We start from the raw sequence: 17,417 nt of genomic DNA on the forward strand, positions 1-17,417 counted from the left end.
CCAAGAGGCCACCATCAAAGGCCTAAAGAATGGAGGCTTGATTCCCTGTACCTCTTAAGTTACTCCTCCAGTCAGCGTCTGCAGATACTAGCTGGGCCCCTGAGAATGACCGTGAACCCCCACAGGCCTGAGCGAGTAGCTGCCTGCATCCGGCTGTTGGGCCATTGTGGGGAGCCTTGCCAGAGCTCATCCCTGTTACGTGGCCCATGCCCGGGGCTCATGGCCGTTGGCTGGGTGAACACATTCTTTTCTCGTTCATTCCTGTGAGAAAGAAGGATGGGAGGAAAAAGGAAAGAAAGGAAAAAGGATGAGAAATAGTTCACATTCCCATGAGATGGACAAGAATATGCATTTATAGTTTTTGCCCCGGGGCTAGGATCGCCAGATAAGATACAGATGCCTATTCTGTTTGGGGGTGGGGGGAAGTTCTGGAACTAGATAGCAGTGGTGTTTATACAACATCGTAACCGTACTAAAAGCCAATGGATTTGTCCGCCTAAAAGTAGTTAAAATGGCAAAGTTTATATTGTGTGTTCTTTACCACCATGAAAAAAGAAACAAAAATATAGGACGCCCAATCTGAATTTGAATTCAGATCAACAATGAATTTTTTTAAGGATAACTATATCCCAAATGTGTCTGTTGCTCAACAGGACTAATCATTAGGGAAATGCAAACCCAAACTACAACGAGCTATCTACATTCCCATCCAGAGGCTGCCATCAAGAACACCAAAGGCAGAGGCACCCAGGTAGCTTAGTCGGTTAAGTGTCTGCCTTCGGCTCAGGTTATGATCTCCGACTCCAGGGATCGAGCTCTGTGACGGGCTAACTGCTCAGCCTCTCCCTCTCCATCTGCCTCTTCCCCAGCTCATGCTCACTCTCTCTCTCTCTTTCTCTCATAAATTAAAAAAAAAAAATCTTTAAAAACCCCACTACTAAATGCACCTTTAAAAATGGTTAAAATGGCAAACTTTCTGTTGTGTATATTTTACCACATTTTTTAAAAAACTGTAAATGAAATTTGTTGCTGCTTCTGTGAAATTCAAATTCAAATTCTGGGTGTGCTTTTTAAAAAGCTTAGTGTGTTATCGGGGTGTGTGTTTGTCTGTGCTGATAAATCTGGCACCCCGACACTCAGGGCACGTTGTCCCTCCTGCGTGGCTCGGTGGGGGGTCATCGGAAGGGGGGCTGAAGGGCAGTGGAGGGACATCCTTCCCCAAGAGCAGAGCTGTGAGGGAGACCGTGGCCCCCCACTTTGTCGGGAGGGGAGGTGACCTCAGATGAGAGTGCGCAGGAATGCCTGGGCCAAGGCCACAAGGAAAAGGACACGGACAAAGAGATCAGGGGTAGAGGCACCTGTGGGCCAACGGGGCTGGACTAAGAGTGAGGATTCTTATCTCAGCAGCAACGTCCTCCAGAAGGCACCCGCCACGAAGGGGCTTGGAAGCACCACACAGACCACACGACTTGGCCGGGTGACATTGGCTGCCTTGGTCATTTGTCACGTGACAGGCTCACGAACAGAGCAGTCATGAGGCTGAAAAGGGGCGACACATAAGCCAGCAGCAGGCACCCCACTTACAATGATGATCCAGTTACCACGGCTCTGGAAGTGTCCAGCGTACCAGCCACAGATAGCAACACTGAAATCGGTCAGGGCGCAATCGGAGGACTCCTTCCACCTGGCCTGGACCTTCTCATGGCTCCCACTCCCAAGCCTCTCCCCATCCCCCTTCCTCCCCTCCTTCTCGGGGTGGCACCTGCGTGGTCTGATGGCCTGGCCATCCTCCATCAGCAGCCCCCCCAAACCCCTTAGCACATCTACTCCCTTCTAAGGGCGCCTGGATGTAAGCTCCTTCCACGGACATCATCCGCGTCTGGAAAGATGCGTGTCTACCGAGTCTCCCCATCATTGTACGTGTGAGGGTCCTGAGGGTACACTTCCCATGCCCCAGCGTGTGCTGATTTTCCCACTGACGGCATATCCTGCAGGTAATGGCTCATCAATTCTCCCAGCACTGTTTGTCCTCTTTTCATCGAGGTGACATTTACATGACCTGAAATTCACCATTTGAAAGCAGACGATTCAGGGGCATTTAGTACAATTGCAATGATGTGGCAACCATCACCTCTCTGCTTTCAAATCATTTTTTAAAAGACGTATTTATTTACTTTAGAGAGACAGAAAGAGAGCACAGAAGCAGGGGAGGGGCACAGGGACAGGGAGAGAGAGAATCTCGAGCAGACTCCGTGCCGAGCAAGGAGCCTGACACAGGGCTCGATCTCATGACCCTGAGATCACGACTTGAGCTAAAATCAAGAGTTGACCACTCCACAATGGAGCCACCTCAAGTAATTTTGATCAGTCCCACACAAAGGCCCCAGCCCCATTAGCTGTCACTTGCCATCCCCCTCCCCCAGTCCCTGGGACCCACCGTATCTCCTTTCTGTCTCCATGGATTTGCCTGTATTGGACATTTCATATACATGGAATCCCACACGATGTGGCCTTTTGTGTCTGGCTTCTTTCCCTCCACAGGATGTTTTCTAGGTTCATCCATGATGTGACGTGTATCCAGGCTCTGTTCTTTTTCATGGCTGAGTAATATTCCCAGTGCTCATGGGCCACGTTGTTTATCCACTCCTTTGTTCATGGACACTTAGGTTCTCACAACCTTTGGGAGATGCTCCTGCTATCGTACATGTACAAGAATCTCATTAAGACCCTATTTTCACTTATTTTGGGTACACACCCAGAAGTGGGATTTCTGGGTTGTAAAATAATTCTATGTTTAACTTTTTAAGGAACCGCCAAACTTCTTTCCACAGCGGCTGGCCCCATTTTACACTCTGGCTGGCGGTGCGCAAGGGTTCCAGCGTCCCCACGTCCTTGACAACACTTGTTATTTTCCATTTTGGACAACGGTCCTCCTAGTGGGTGTGACATGGTCTGTTTTTCCTTTTGATTCTTTTCTTCACCTCCTGACACACTATGCTGGTTACTGGTTTCCGATGACTTTGCTTGTCGTCTGTCCCACTGCTGGAAGAGGCCACACAGCTATCTGTGAATGAGGGACAGTGACATGGGCTCGGGGCCTCTAAGAAGGGGTTATTCAGTTTCCCACCCTAGCACCTTCAAAAATAGCCATGGTGGAATTCCACCCAAAATACATCCCAGCATGCAGCCCGGTGTGGGAATAGAAGGGGGTCCCCAGGGGCTGCCTTCCTCCTCGGAGCCCTGCTACCCACAATAGGAGCCTTGAGTCTCTGTGGGAACCAGAGCTTTGAGGCCAAGCCAAAACCCACCTCTCCAGACACCCCAGTGCATCCCCCAAAAAAGCAACGTATGGTCAAATTAGTATTAAGGTGGCCACACACTGTCCTCCCACCCAAGACCTGCTGTGACCCATCACCACCTTCAAAGAGGCCGTTCAGAGAGAGGAGAAGGACTATGAAATATACACACATGCCTCTTTTTCTGTTCCCCACCAGCATCGCCGGGGACTCGGCCACACAGCCATGTTCCACAAAGGGCTCCATTGAAGCAAGAATGGGGCCACAGTGGGGTGCCCACAAAAACCTATAAGAGCCCACTGTTCTTGGGGGGAACCCTACATGGGATCTAGGTTTGCTGGAACTAGCTTCATCTCAGCAAGGGCAGGGAGAGGGCCACCTCTGTGGGAGCCAGGACCCCAAGAGAGGGGGTTTCAAAAAAGGCTGGTGGCAGGTCTGGGAGGAGTAGCTTCCCGATCCTAAATCTGCTTTCTCCAAAGTCGTGAAACTTTCCTGCAGCAGCCAGAGCCGCTGCTTACCCTTGAGGGACCTCTCTTGGTACAAGAGAAGAATTCCAGTTTCCTGGACTTGGAGGCTGGCAGGGGAACTCAGGAGGGGCTGGACCAGGATGTGGGCCGAAGCTGTGAATTCGGGACTGGTGGGTGGATTCCGAAGTGCAACCTGAGCTGGGTGAAAGTCACCAAGTGGGATGGGCCTGGGATTGGCCAAGAAGTACCCGGGACCCAGCCTGGGCTCACACACACACACACACACACACACACACACACACACACACACTCCTGTGGTGGAAGCCCCGTGGGACTTTGGTATGGTCTGAAATGATTTTTTTTTTTTTAATTTCAATGATGAATTGTTAAAATATAGACAAAGCAAAGCAGAGCTGAGCAATTGTATAAGCCGGTGCTTGATGGCTGCAAGCCAGACACTGCCCTAAGTCACACACTGTGGGCCGTTGGGGACACTCGAATCCCATTTCACGGTTGAGGCACAGAGAGGTCAAGACATCTGAGAGAGGTCACACAGCAAGCCAATGGCAGGGCAAGGATGTGAATCCAGGCCTGTTCTACTTAACCTAAACTCATCAATAGGCTCTCCTCTGTGGCTAAAGTGTACAATTTTTTTTTAAAGATTTTGTTTATTTATTTGACATAGAGAGCAGGAGCAAGCAAGTGAGCATGAGCTGGGAGAGGGGCAGAAGGAGAGGGAGATGCAGACTCCCCGCTGAGCAGGGAGCTCCATTCTGGGCTCGATCCTGGGACCCTGAACTCAGGCTTAACCGACTGAGCCACCCAGGCACCCCTAAGGTTTATAATTTGATACATTTGCCTTACATCTACACCTATGAAACTGTCACCAGGATTAAGACAGTGAGCACAGCCATCACTCCAGAATGTTCCCTCCTGCCCTTTCTCATCCCTCCCTCTTACCTCCCCTAGGGACAACCTAAGATCTGTTTTCTGTCCATTTGCAATACTCTGCCTTATAATACACTTTCTACCACCGCAGATGAATGGAATCTTGAGCAATGGTCTGGCTTCTCATACTTGGCATAATGCCCTGGAGGTACGTCCCTGAGGGAGTTGCCAGCTTCCGCCTTTTCAATGTTGAGAAGTATTTTATCCATGGCTTCATCCATCATCCTGATGATAGACAGTCAGGTTGTTCCAGCAGGGAACGATTACAGACACAGCTGCGGTGAGCAGTCCCGTACCCGGCCCTCAACGGGCACCCGCTTTCATTTCTCTCGAGGAAACACCAAGGTGAGGAAAGCCTGGCTCCACGGTAGGTACCCCATGAGCCTGGGCAGAAACTGCCAAGATGCCCTTCCAAGAGGCTGGGCCCTTCTGCATTTCCAGCAGCCTGGACGACCGTCCGGGTCCCTCCCCGTCCTCGCCAGCACTTGCTCATGTCAGCTTTTTCCTGTTAGCCTGGAGGTAGGAGTTCACGGTTGACACGGTGTTCTGGGGTGTGAAGTTTTGTATTCTACTTTTCTGTTTTGTCCGATTTTTTTTTCTTTCCCAACGTCAAGAATATGTTACTTTTACAGTTGGGGACAACTCCGTCTCCTGCACACAAACCTTCTGGGTGTTTCCCAAATAGGAGAAACACACAAACATTAAATGCTGATAAGACAGCGGCTTAGTTTTGCTTGGAAATCGCATTAAAGGTACAAGGTTTCCTTTTAAGGTGATGAAAATGTTCTGGAACTAGAGAGAGCTGATGGTTGCACAACACTGTGAATGTACTAAATACCGCTGAATTGCCCAACTTTAGCCAATGTCTTACTTTTTATGTTATGTGAATTTTTTTTAATTCAATTTTTTTAATTCAATTTTTCGGGGCTCAGTGGGTTAAGCCTCTGCCTTCGGCTCAGGTCATGATCTCAGGGTCCTGGGATCGAGTCCTGCATTGGGCTCTCTGCTCAGCAGGGAGCCTGCTTCCCCCTCTTTCTCTGCCTGCCTCTCTGCCTGCTTGTGATCTCTCCCTCTCTGTGTCAAATAAAATAAAATAAAATCTTAAAAAAATTTTTTTGAAAAATAAATAAATTCAATTTTTCTAGAAAGGTGCATCAGAATAACCTGAGTACCTCCATGAGATGAGATACCACTTTGCCTCCAGTTGTTTGGGAAAAATGACCAAAGGGAGACAACACCCAGAGTGGTGGGAATGGGGTTCCCCAGGGAGAGTCTCACAGACGGTCGGGGATGCGTTGCTGGTGGGTTACGGCGGTGGCCGTGTGGAAGCCAGCTGGTTCTTCCCCCTGGAGTGGAATATTCACACGCCCTGCAATTTGCCCAAGAGGAGTTGCTGGCTGTGTGTGGAGTTGTCCGCAGCCGGGCAAACCTGAAATCCACCTCTAGCCGCAAGGAGGTCAGAAAGCCATCCGGGGGGCACCTGGGTGGCTCAGTGGGTTAAGCCGCTGCCTTCGGCTCAGGTCATGATCTCAGGGTCCTGGGATCGAGCCCCGCATCGGGCTCTCTGCTCAGCAGGGAGCCTGCTTCCCTTCCTCTCTCTCTGCCTGCCTCTCTGCCTACTTGTGATCTCTCTCTGTCAAATAAGTAAATAAAATCTTTAAAAAAAAAAAAAGAAAGAAAGAAAGCCATCCGGAAGTGCGCCCCGAGGGCCAGGCACCAAAGCAGCCATGGCTCAGACATAGAACCACCACGTGAAAAGGAGTAAAGCTCCCTAAGATCAAGCTAGCATGAGCACCTTTATAAAGTGAAACACAATCCAACTAAAAATGTATACGCATTTCTTTTTCTAAGCAGCCTTCGTGCCCAGTATGGAGCCCAATATGGGGCTTGAACTCACGACTCAGATCAAGACCTGAGCTAAGATCAAGAGTCAGACACTTGGGACGCCTCAGTGGCTCAGTCAGCTAAGCGTCTGCCTTCAGCTCAGGTCATGATCCCGGGGTCCTGGAATCAAGCCTCCCATCGGGCTTCCTGCTCAGCGGGGAGCCTGCTTCTCCCTCTGTCTGCCACTCCCCTGCTTGTGCTCTCTCTCTCTCTCTCTCTGACGAATAAATACATAAAATCTTAAAAAAAAAAAAAAAAGTCAGAAGCTTAACCGGTTGAGCCACTCAGGTGCCTCTATTTGCCTCCTTAGTATCAAATAGGGGTACAAAAAAATTAGAGCACAAGGGCTGAACAGGGGGTTCGAGGTGAGCACTACTTGGTAGGGGTCTTAGTTCGCTGGGGCTGCTGAAACACATCACCACAGACTGGGTGGCTTTCACACCAGGAATTTATTCTCTCACAGTTCTGGAGGCTGGATATATGGAATAAGGCATCAGAGGGACCATGTTCCCAGCAAAGGCTCTGCCTGGTGCTTACTGGCCTCTTTCAGCCTGGGGGTGCTCCAGGCATTCTCTGACTTACGGCCGCATCACTCCAAACTCTGCCTGTGTCCACATGGCCTTCTCCCTGTGTGTGTGTCTCCTCTTCTGTCTCTTACATGGACACCTGGTGTGGGGTTCAGGGCCCACCAGGATGATCTCCTCTTGAGGTCCTTCACTTAAGTACATCTGCAAGGACCCTTTTCCCAAATGAGGACACATCCGGAGGTTCTAGGGGTCAGGACTTGGTCGTATCTTTTGGAGGACCACCAATCGACCTAGTATAGGAGGCAAATGTTAATTACGACTTGTTAGGTGTTTAAAAAATGACTAGTAACCAACTAAACAAAAGTGGTCATAGAACCTCTAGTGATGACAATTTGGCCAGACCTAGCATTATTTTCTTTCTCATCCTTTCCATGTGATATCCTAAAAAAGCTCTTGTGGGGGTGCCTGGGTGGATCAGTCCATTAAGCGTCTGCCTTTGGCTCAAGTCATGATCCCAGGGTCCTGGGATTGAGCCCTGAATTGGATTCTGTGCTCAGCAGGGAGCCTGCTTCTCCCTCTCCCTCTGCCTGCCTCTCCCCTTGCTTGTGCGCACGCTCTCTCTCCCTCTGTCAAATAAATGAATAAAAATCTTAAAAAAAAAAAAAGAGTATCCAGGTGAATCCCACCCTCCTCTCCCCCAGTGTTGGATTCAATGTAGTGTGTTTCACTGCTCTGAGCCTCAGTCTCCACTCTTGGAAAATGGGCCAATGCCACCTACTCTCAGACTTCCCATGGCGACAGTTGTCAGGTGATGCTATCCCCGTGTTTGTTTCATGGGAGGGGTCTCTCAACCTCAGTGCTTTCGACATTTGGGGCCAGATTTCCCTGGGGTGGGAGAAGGGAGGAGACTGCCCTGTGTGTTGTAGGACTTCTAGCAGCATCCATGGTCTCTACCCACTGGATGTCCATATAGAGTTGCCAGATTCAGCACATACAAACCCAGGGTGCCTGGGGTAACTTTGAATTTCAGATAGACAGAGTAATTTCTTAGCCTGAGTATATTCCAAATATTGTGTGGCAAAAACACTGACAAGGGTGCCAATGCAATTCAATGGAGAAGAACAATTTTTTTGACAAATGGTCCTGGGCATCTGGACGTCCTCATGCAAAAGAATGACGTTGGACCCCCACCATACACAGGAACAAATCTCTGCGACCTTGGATTAGGCAACATTTGCTTAGAAATGACCCTGAAAGCACCAGGTGATAACAGGAAAAACAGATAAGGTGGACTTGATCACAATTTAAAACTTTGATCCTGCAAATAACACCATCCAGAAATTGAAAAAGACAACCCACGGATTGGGAGAAAACATTCGCGAATCATACATCCGATAGGGACTTGTATCCAGAAGATAGAAAGAACTCCTACCGGGCAATAATAAAAATACAAATAATTTAAAAGGGACAAAGGACTCAAACAGGCAGTTTTCCTCCAGAAAACAACCTTAAAAAAAAGGGGGGGGGACAAAATCAGAGGACTCATACTTCCTGATTTTGGAAATCACTCCCAACCACAGTAATTAAGATGGAGTGGTACTAGCATGAGCATAGACAAATGGAATTGGGAATCGAAAAGTCAAGCCTGACATTCGCAATCCATTGATTTTCCAGAAGGGCCCTATTTTAGTCTGCTTGAGCTGCTATAATCCTGTAGACTTTGAGGGGGTGGGATTAAACACCAGACATCCATTTCTCTGTTTTGGAGGCTGGATGTCCAAGTCCAAGGTGCCAGACAATGCAGTTCCTGGTGAGAGCTCTTTGTGGCTTATAGATGGCCACCTTCTTGCTGTGCCCTTGCCTGGCAGGAGAGGGGACGACACGCTCTGGTGTCTCTTCTTATAAGGGCACGAATCCTGTCATAAGGGCCCCACCCTCATGACCTTATCTATCCCTCACTACCTCCCAAAGGCCCCACCTCCAATACCATTGTATTGGAGTTTCGGGGTTCAACCCATCCTGTCCATGATCTTTCCCCTTTCTTCATGATGTCCTTTGATACAGAAAAGTTGGCACTTTTCATCAAGTCCAGTGGTCTAGTTTTCCTTTGGCTGCTGATGCTTTTACTGTCAATGTCTAAGAAAACTTTGTCTATTTCAAGATCACACAGATTAGCCCCTGTGTTTTCTTATAAGAGTTAAACGGTTTTAGCTCTTCCATTTCGATCTTGGATCTATTCTGAGTGAATTTTTGTATATGATGTGAGGTAGTGCTCTGAATTCTCTCTCTCTCTCTCTCTCCTTCTCTCTCTCTCTTTTACCTGTGGATATCCAGTCGTCCCAGCATCATTTATTGAAAAGAATGTTTTCCCCCATATCATGGTACAGAAGTCAAGATTCTCCAGGAAAATAGAACCAACAGAACAGAAAGTGAGAGAGAGGGAAAGCAGGAGAGGGAGAAGGAACGAGGGAGAAGGGAGGGAGATTGAGAATTTATTTCAGACAGCTGGCTCATATGATTATAGAAACTTGGCCAATTCAACATCTTCTGGGTAGACCACCAGCTTAGAGACTCAGGGAAGGTTGCACTTTGAGTCCAAAGGCAGTTTCCTGGCAAAATTCCTTTTTTCTTGAGGTCAATCTTTTTCTATTAACTCCTTCAACTGTTTGGATAAGGCCCACCCATACTATGGAGATGAATCTGCTTTTCACAAAGTCTGCTGATTTAAGGTTCATCTCATTTAAAAAATACCTTCATGGAGACATCTAAAACAATGTTTGAGCAAACACATGGGTACTGTGGCCTAATGAAGTTGACACAGAAAATTAACCATCATAAGTCCACCTATTCTCAGCTGGGCAATCATATACATGTCCTTAAATCATATTTAATCTTCAAATAAAGACACTAACAAGGTCATAATTTCACCTAACATGATACAAATCTTCTGAGTACAACCAGAAATGCACTAATCCTTTCTCCAGAAAGAAGGCAAGGGACCTTGGGTGATGTTTATTCTTGACCTTGATATCCTGTAGGTTAAATACTATGATGTGAAATTGACAATACTTAAATGCTATGATATAAAGTCAATACATCACCTCACATGAGAAGAGGAGCAAAGAAGGAAGGAAACAAAGCTATTTGCTATCTACATTATACACACACATTCGTAACGAAAGAAGGAAGAAATACTCATGCCAATTCTTGTCCTCCTCTCTGCGACCGGTCTCATGGGCATAGCTGTATTAACTATCTTCTCCCACCACCCATTCCATATTCCCTTTGCCCTCAGCAAGCATCTGAGTGGTCATAGTTTCTCACTTCATGGCGTGAGCCAAATCTTGATTTCTGAAGCGTCTGGGCCGTGAGCGATCCTGTCTGAATTGCACTGCAATTTTCTGTTGACCTTAATGGTCATTCTAAGGGCATGGTAATTCGAAGAGATAACTTCAGGGACCTCCCATATTCCAGAGCAGACGTGCTCCTTCTTACCTGCATTGCTAGTTGCTGGCCATTTCCCCTTGGTGGTCAGGATCAGTCATCCCTTCCAGGCACAATAACTCCCTTCTTTGCCTGTTAATTTCAAGGCATGAGGAATCCGGGGTGGCCAGGAGACCCTCTTAACTTCCAGTTCAATGGGATCATTGTTTCTCCTGGTCTACACATTCCTCCCTTTGGAATGAAGACCTCTAGGCTGGGAGAGCATGAAGTCACAGGGACAGGAAGCAGAAACTTCGCCAGTGGGTCACTAGGGGTGATAGTTCCTAGATCCTTGATTCCTGGATCCTTGAACCTGGTTGGGGAAAAATCAGCCCCAGATACTGGACGCTGATTCCGAGCACAGGCAGCCTCCCAGAGAATCATGCCCCAGTCCCACGGTGTAGTGCCACTCGTACCTGAGTCTTCCTATGGCTCTTCTACTGCTCTACTGAACCAGCTGCTTCAGGGTGGTGGGGAACATGGGAAAACCAGAGAATTCCATATGCATGGGTCCCTTGCTGCACTTTCTTTGCAGGGAAGCGAGTTCCTTGGCCGCAAGATACGCTGTGGGGAGCACTGTGATGGTGGATCCTTCCCATAATGGAACCACCGTAATCAACCTACCACTAGGTGGCTGGCTGATGATGTCAGGGAATGGGGCCATACTGGGGGCTCAATGTGGGTCTCGGCTACAGGGCAGTCAGCCATGGCTGCAGCCAGACTAGCCTTGGTGAGCGGAAGTCCATACTGCTGAGCACATGCGTAACCTCCATTCCTGCCGCATGGCCACGTGGTTCACGAACCCACTGGGCAATAGCAGGGGTGGCTGGGGAGAGGGGCTGCCTGGAATCCATGGAACCTGTTATCCTATCCGCTTGACTGAAAACCCTCTTCTGCTGAGGTCACTCTTTGGTAAGCATTCACTCAGGACATAAATATCTTCACACACACACCCCCATTCCGGGAGGTACATGCACATACCGCTTTCCCAGATTTCTTTGTCATGAATTTTCCAATCGCCTTCCTTCCAATTCTCTGACTGTCCAAACAAACCATCCGCAACAGCCCATAAATCAGTATAAAGTTCCCTGTTTGGCCATTTCTCCTTCCAAGCAAAATGAACAACTAAGTGCATTGCTTGAAACGCCGCTGGCTGGGAGGACTTCCCTTCACCCTTGCCCTTCTGGGATGTCCCCAGAGGGATGGTAGTGTTGCAGTTGTCCCCTTCCGAGGGTGACTGCCTATTATAGAATCCCGGCCTCAGATGGCTTCCTCTGTGAGCCCGTCATAATGACCTTCACAGGAGGCCACAGATACAGATACAGAAGAGAGAAGGCAGCAGAGGACACGTGGGGACCATGGGGTTCCCCATGTGGCTTACTTCTTCATGTGGCTTACCTGAGCCTCTGGGATCTGCTTGGGCCAGATCTTGTATACACACCACATCCCTTTGATGGTAAAGGGCTGCTGTGCCTATCCACCTTTCTGGGCTGCTGTGTCAGATGATATCGTCTTCATGGTGGGTAGCTCGGGTCACGTGGAAACTTCGTGGCTCGTGGTGAAGTATTCAGTCATCACTAAGTCCCAGTAGCAGGCCTAGAGCTGTTTCATGAAAGGAGGATACTTATCTACAGAGGAGGGCCAGGCTTTGCACTGAAATCCTAAGGGCCTGCGCTGTGATTCTCTTACAGCCCCCCATCCAGCCACGGCCACTTTGAGCGCCATTGTAACTGCTCGGTCTCGTGGCTCAAGTGGCAAAACTTGAACTAGGTTTTTATAGTCACCCAGCGAGCAAGCCAGAGGAGCACACCCCAATGAGGGATCCGTTGTCTCCAAAATCAAAGGGCTCGTTAGGCGTTGTGCTTCCTTTTCGATTGTGGTAGGGAACAGATGCAACAACTTAACCTTCCCCTTAGAAGGGGTATCTCGGCATTTCCCCACACTGCCGGGTCTCTAGAAATTCCACTGAGAGGGGCGCCTTGGTGGCTCAGTGGGTTGAAGCCTCTGCCTTCGGCTCAGGTCATGATCCCAGGGTCCTGGGATTGAGCCCTGCATCGGGATCTCTGCTCCGCAGGGAGCCTGCTTCCCCACCCCTCTCTCTGCCTGCCTCTCTGCCTACTTGTGATCTCTGTCAGATGAATAAATAAAATCTTAAAAAAAAAAAAAAGAAATTCCACTGAGATAGAGGGTCCCTAAAATTTTGTCAGATTGACTTCCCATTTTCCTGTATGTGAATGTCTTGCCAATAAGCCTAGAGGATTTTCTCCTTCCTTGCTAGGCTCAATCAACATAAGGCTACTGATGTCATGGCCCTGAGTGGTATCTCGTGGAAGGGATGCCTGATACCTAAATTGTGACATAAGGCTGGAGAGTGGGTACAGCCCTGAGATAGGACCAGGAAGGTTTACTGCTGGCTTTGCCAGCTGGAAGCAAACTCCTTCTGGTGGGCCTTAGGGATAGGATAGGAGAAAAAGACATTTGCCCGCCCAAGAGCTGCCCACCAGGTACCAAGGGGTGTGTTCATTTGCTTCAGCAGTGAAACCACATCGGTAGAGCGGCTGCAATTAGCGTTACCACCTGGTTGAGCTTGTAGTAATCCATCAGCATGCTCCCAGCTCCATCCGTCCTCTGCACAAGCCTCATAGAAGTGTTGAATGGGAATGGAGTGAGAATCCCCACCCCTGTATCTTTTAAGTCTTTGGTTGTAGCCCTGATCTCTGGAATCCCAAGAGTGTCGCTTTGGTTTACCATTTTCTTAGGTGGAAGAATTTCTAGTGGCTTTCCCTTTGCTATACCCCCTCCCCCCATAATAACCCTTACTCCACAGGTCGGGGAACCAATAGATTCTGCTAAGTGTACTTATTCCAACTGTGCATTCCAGAACTGGGGAAACAACCACAGGATGGGTTTGGGGACCCCTGGACCCACCTCCAGAAGGCCCTACTCTGATTGGCAGACAACAGTGATATTTTGGGTCTCCTGGAATTAGTGTCAGTTTAGAACCAGTGTCCAGGGATCCCTGGGTGGCTGAGTCGGTTAAGCATCTTCCTTCAGCTCAGGTCATGATCCCAGAGTCCTGGGATCGAGTCCCATATGGAACTCCTTGCTCAGCGGGGAGCTGCTTCCTCCTCTGCCTGCTCTGCCTGCCACTCCCCCTGCTTGTGCTCTCCCTCTCTGACAAATAAATAAAATCTTAAAATAAGTAAGTAAGTAAATAAATAAATAAATAAATAGAGCCAGCATCCAGTAATCCCTGAGAAGTCTGATTAATCCCTTTTCCCCAGTGCACAGTCGCCCTGGTAAAGGACCGGCCAGAGGTCCCACGGGGGAGGCTGAGAGAAAGATTGATAGTATAAATTTTCAGTAGTATACTGGGGTCTTTCCTCAAGGTGACCCTGCCTCCCTTTTATTCAAGGGACTTAGGTTTGTGAACTGACTCAAGTCTGTCTAGAAGTTGATTGAGGGGCTATGACTCTCTGTTTTTATGATTCAAGTTAGACTTTTGTTCACTGGATCTAGAGCTCCTCTGCTTATACAGAACAAATAAGAATTTAGTAAGTTTCCCATCTATTTCACCTGTGGGAATACCATGATCAACTAGCCCAAACCACACACTATTCTGTGGGTCAGACTTTTCTGATTGCTCCTTTGACTCTGCTATCCATTATGGTAACCACACCTACCTTGTCTTTGGTGATTGAGGGCCACCACCAGGCCCCTACCACCCCAAAGTCCAATTACTCTCATTACATTTAGGTTCCCCAAGTCAGGGGCCACAGTTGCCACTCTAAGTTCTGGCCTACAGAGATGAGTGATCAGAGAGCTCATCTCAAGGATGCTGGGGCTCTCCCCAAGCCCTGCCCTCACAAATTCCTCCTCTCACAGTCATAGAGAAAAGTGTGTCCTCTGGAACCTCTGAAGGTGGTCTTAAACAGCAATCCACTCTAACATTCCAATCTCCGGTAAGTTTTTTACTTCTTTTCTCTATTGTAAACCATAGTTAACGTTAAATTGTTTATTTCTCCTTTCAATTTTATCCCATTTCGCCTCATGTATTTTGGGACTTTGTTGTTAGGTGCATATATGTTTATAATGGTTATATCTTCCTAATACATTGAAACATTTATAGTTATATAATGTTCTTTGTCTTAACAATTTTCGTCTTACATTTATTTTATCTGATATTAGTATAGCCAATTCAGCTCATTTTAGTTTTTGTTTTCATGGACTATCTCTTTCTATCCCTCTACTTCCAAGCTATTTGTGTTGTTTTTTTTTTATATTAAGATTTTATTTATTTATTTGACAGACAGAGATCACAAGTAGGTGGAGAGACAGGCAGAGAGAGAGGGGGAAGCAGGCTCCCTGCTGAGCAGAGAGCCCGATGCAGGGCTCGATCCCAGGACCCCGGGATCATGACCTGAACTGAAGGCAGAGGCTTTAACCCACTGAGCCACCCAGGTGCCCCAAGCTATTTGTGTTTTTGAGTCTAAAGTGACTCTCTTGTAGACAGCATCTAGTTGGACCATTTTTTAAAAAGACTTTATTTATTTGACAGAGAGAGAGAGAGAGAGAGAGAGAGCATGAGCAGGGGGAGGGGCAAAGGGAGAGGGAGAAGCAGGGACCCTGAGATCATGACCTGAGCCAAAGGCAAACACTTAACTGACTGAACTACCTAGGCACCCCTAGTTGGATCATTTTTTTTTAAAGATTTTATTTATTTATTTGAGATAGAGAGAGAGAGATCAGAAGTAGGCAGAGAGAGAAGGGGAAGCAGGCTCCCTGCAGAGCAGAAAGCCCGACATGGGGCTCGATCCGGGGCTGGATCCCAGGACCCTGAGGCCATGACCTGAGCCGAAGGCAGAGGCTAAACCCACTGAGCCACCCAGGCACCCCTGAATCATTTTTTTTTTTTGTTACATAAATTAACCCATTTATTATAGGCTAGCAATGTTTCAAACAGCGGCGCTTCTACTGGGCTTTCAACTCCTTCAGTCTTCTGATGGCAGACTTTACTGTGACAGAAGAAGTGGTGTTGTAGGTCCAAGCGCCACCAGAGACGGTTTTCATGCAGGAGCCACAATGCCAGATCCCCACAGCTCGTCTTTTCATCTTGGTTTTGCCACAGAAGGAGCAAGTGTACTTGGCGTGCTGGCTTATCTCAATCTTCTTCACCATCTTCCAGAGGGAGGCACCATAACGGGTCCTGTATTTGCTCACGATTCTGACCTTCTTGGTGCATTTAGCCATGTCGCCTCAAACTAGGTCTGAGCCCCGAGAGGACTGGATCATTTTTTTTTAAAAGCCATCTGACAATCACTGCCTTTGATGTGAAGAGTTTAATCCATTTACATTTAAGTAATTACTGATAAGGGCTTATTGCTGTCCTGTTGCTATTTTTTATATATCTATGTCTTCCCCGCCAACAATTTCTCCATTATCAACTTTTTAAATGTTAAATAGATAATGTTTCAGTGTATTATCCAAAATGTCATTTTGCAAATGTGACTGTATGTAGAAATTAAGGAGGAAATCCCTAGAAGTGGAATTGCTAGGTCAAAGGATGGGAGGAGGAGGCATTTAAAACTCTGATAGGTGTTAGTAGGTGGGTTTTAAATGCTTCTATCAATCTAATTGAATATTTTCCAAAGAGGGCTTTGTGTTTTATTGAAACCATCCATTGGTTTGTTGGAATTTCTTCTTAAACTGTGACTTCCTGGGGACCTAATTCTTCAATTACTATATTCCCACATTTTAATGCATGGTAAGAGGCCAGAAAAAGATGTAAAGAAAGAAAAAGGAACCTCTTATCATGTAGTGACAGGAATATTGGAAAATGAGGAACCAAATAGGATCAGGAAATTTTAGTGTAGCTGTGCAAACCCAGGAGCCCTGTGAACTGACTTCAAGCATTTAGAGGGCCCCAGAATCTTGCTACAAAAAGGGAAGCGGAGGTGGGGAGGTTCTCTGAGTCGCTATATAAAAAAAAGGAAGTTGAGTCCTCAAGTTAAGTTCATAAATCAGTAGCTGAACTTGGGACAAACTTTTACTGAACACTTACTGTGTGATGGCATTATTCTCCCCTTGGGGAAGACTGTGTGATGTGAACAAAGCCAACCTCTGTCCATGTGGAATTTTCCTTTATAAATACTTAAGGTAGTGAATAAGTTCATGTATTCTTCATCCCATTTTTTAAAATATTATTTTTTTAAGATTCTATTTTTAAGCAATCTCTACACCCAACATGGGGCTCGGACTCACAGTCAGGAGATGGAGTGACAAGCTACACTCACTGAGCCAGTCAGGTGCCCCTCTTCATCCCATCTTTTTTTTTTTTTTTTTTTAAGATTTTACCCATTTGAGAGAGCGAGAGAGTTGGAAAGAGCACCAGGAGCAGGGAATGGCAGATGGAGAGGGGGAAGCAGACTCCCCACTGAACAGAGAGCCGGAGGCTGGGCTGGATCCCAGGACTCAGGGATCAGGACCTGGGGCGGAAGTCATACGCCTAACCGACTGAGCCACCCAAGTGCCCCCTTCATCCCATCTTAATGGACAGTATTTCCTTAAAGGAAATTCTAGGCCCAGAGAGGTCAAGTCACTTGTACAAAGTCACACAGCTGGCAGGTGTCCAGGTCTGAATTTCACTGCACAAGTGCTCCCAATCACTTTGTTATATACTGCCTCTGAATAGTAAGATTAAAAGTTATGTAGTTATAATTATTACAATATGTCATGTTATTATAGCTAATATAATTATTATATTAATAGTTAACATTATTATGATTATCGTCGGAAGCAGCAGCAATCACCAT

General features: G+C 47.4%; 1 protein-coding gene across 1 annotated transcript; it reads right to left on the minus strand.

The window, feature by feature from the left end:
* Window positions 1-15,576: 15,576 nt before the first annotated feature.
* LOC111144254 (putative 60S ribosomal protein L37a) lies at window positions 15,577-15,855 on the minus strand. The gene has a single exon (XM_022498476.1). The coding sequence runs from the start codon at window positions 15,853-15,855 to the stop codon at window positions 15,577-15,579; it is 279 nt and encodes a 92-aa protein (XP_022354184.1).
* Between the last annotated feature and the right edge of the window lie 1,562 nt (window positions 15,856-17,417).

The sequence above is a fragment of the Enhydra lutris genome, unplaced genomic scaffold, assembly GCF_002288905.1.
Source record: "Enhydra lutris kenyoni isolate GAN:26980312 unplaced genomic scaffold, ASM228890v2 scaffoldscaffold10, whole genome shotgun sequence".
Lineage (NCBI taxonomy): Eukaryota > Metazoa > Chordata > Mammalia > Carnivora > Mustelidae > Enhydra > Enhydra lutris.

What these genes read in the sequence shown, in the direction of transcription:
- LOC111144254 (XM_022498476.1), bottom strand. Translation starts at nt 15,855, where the DNA reads ATGGCTAAATGCACCAAGAAGGTCAGAATCGTGAGCAAATACAGGACC.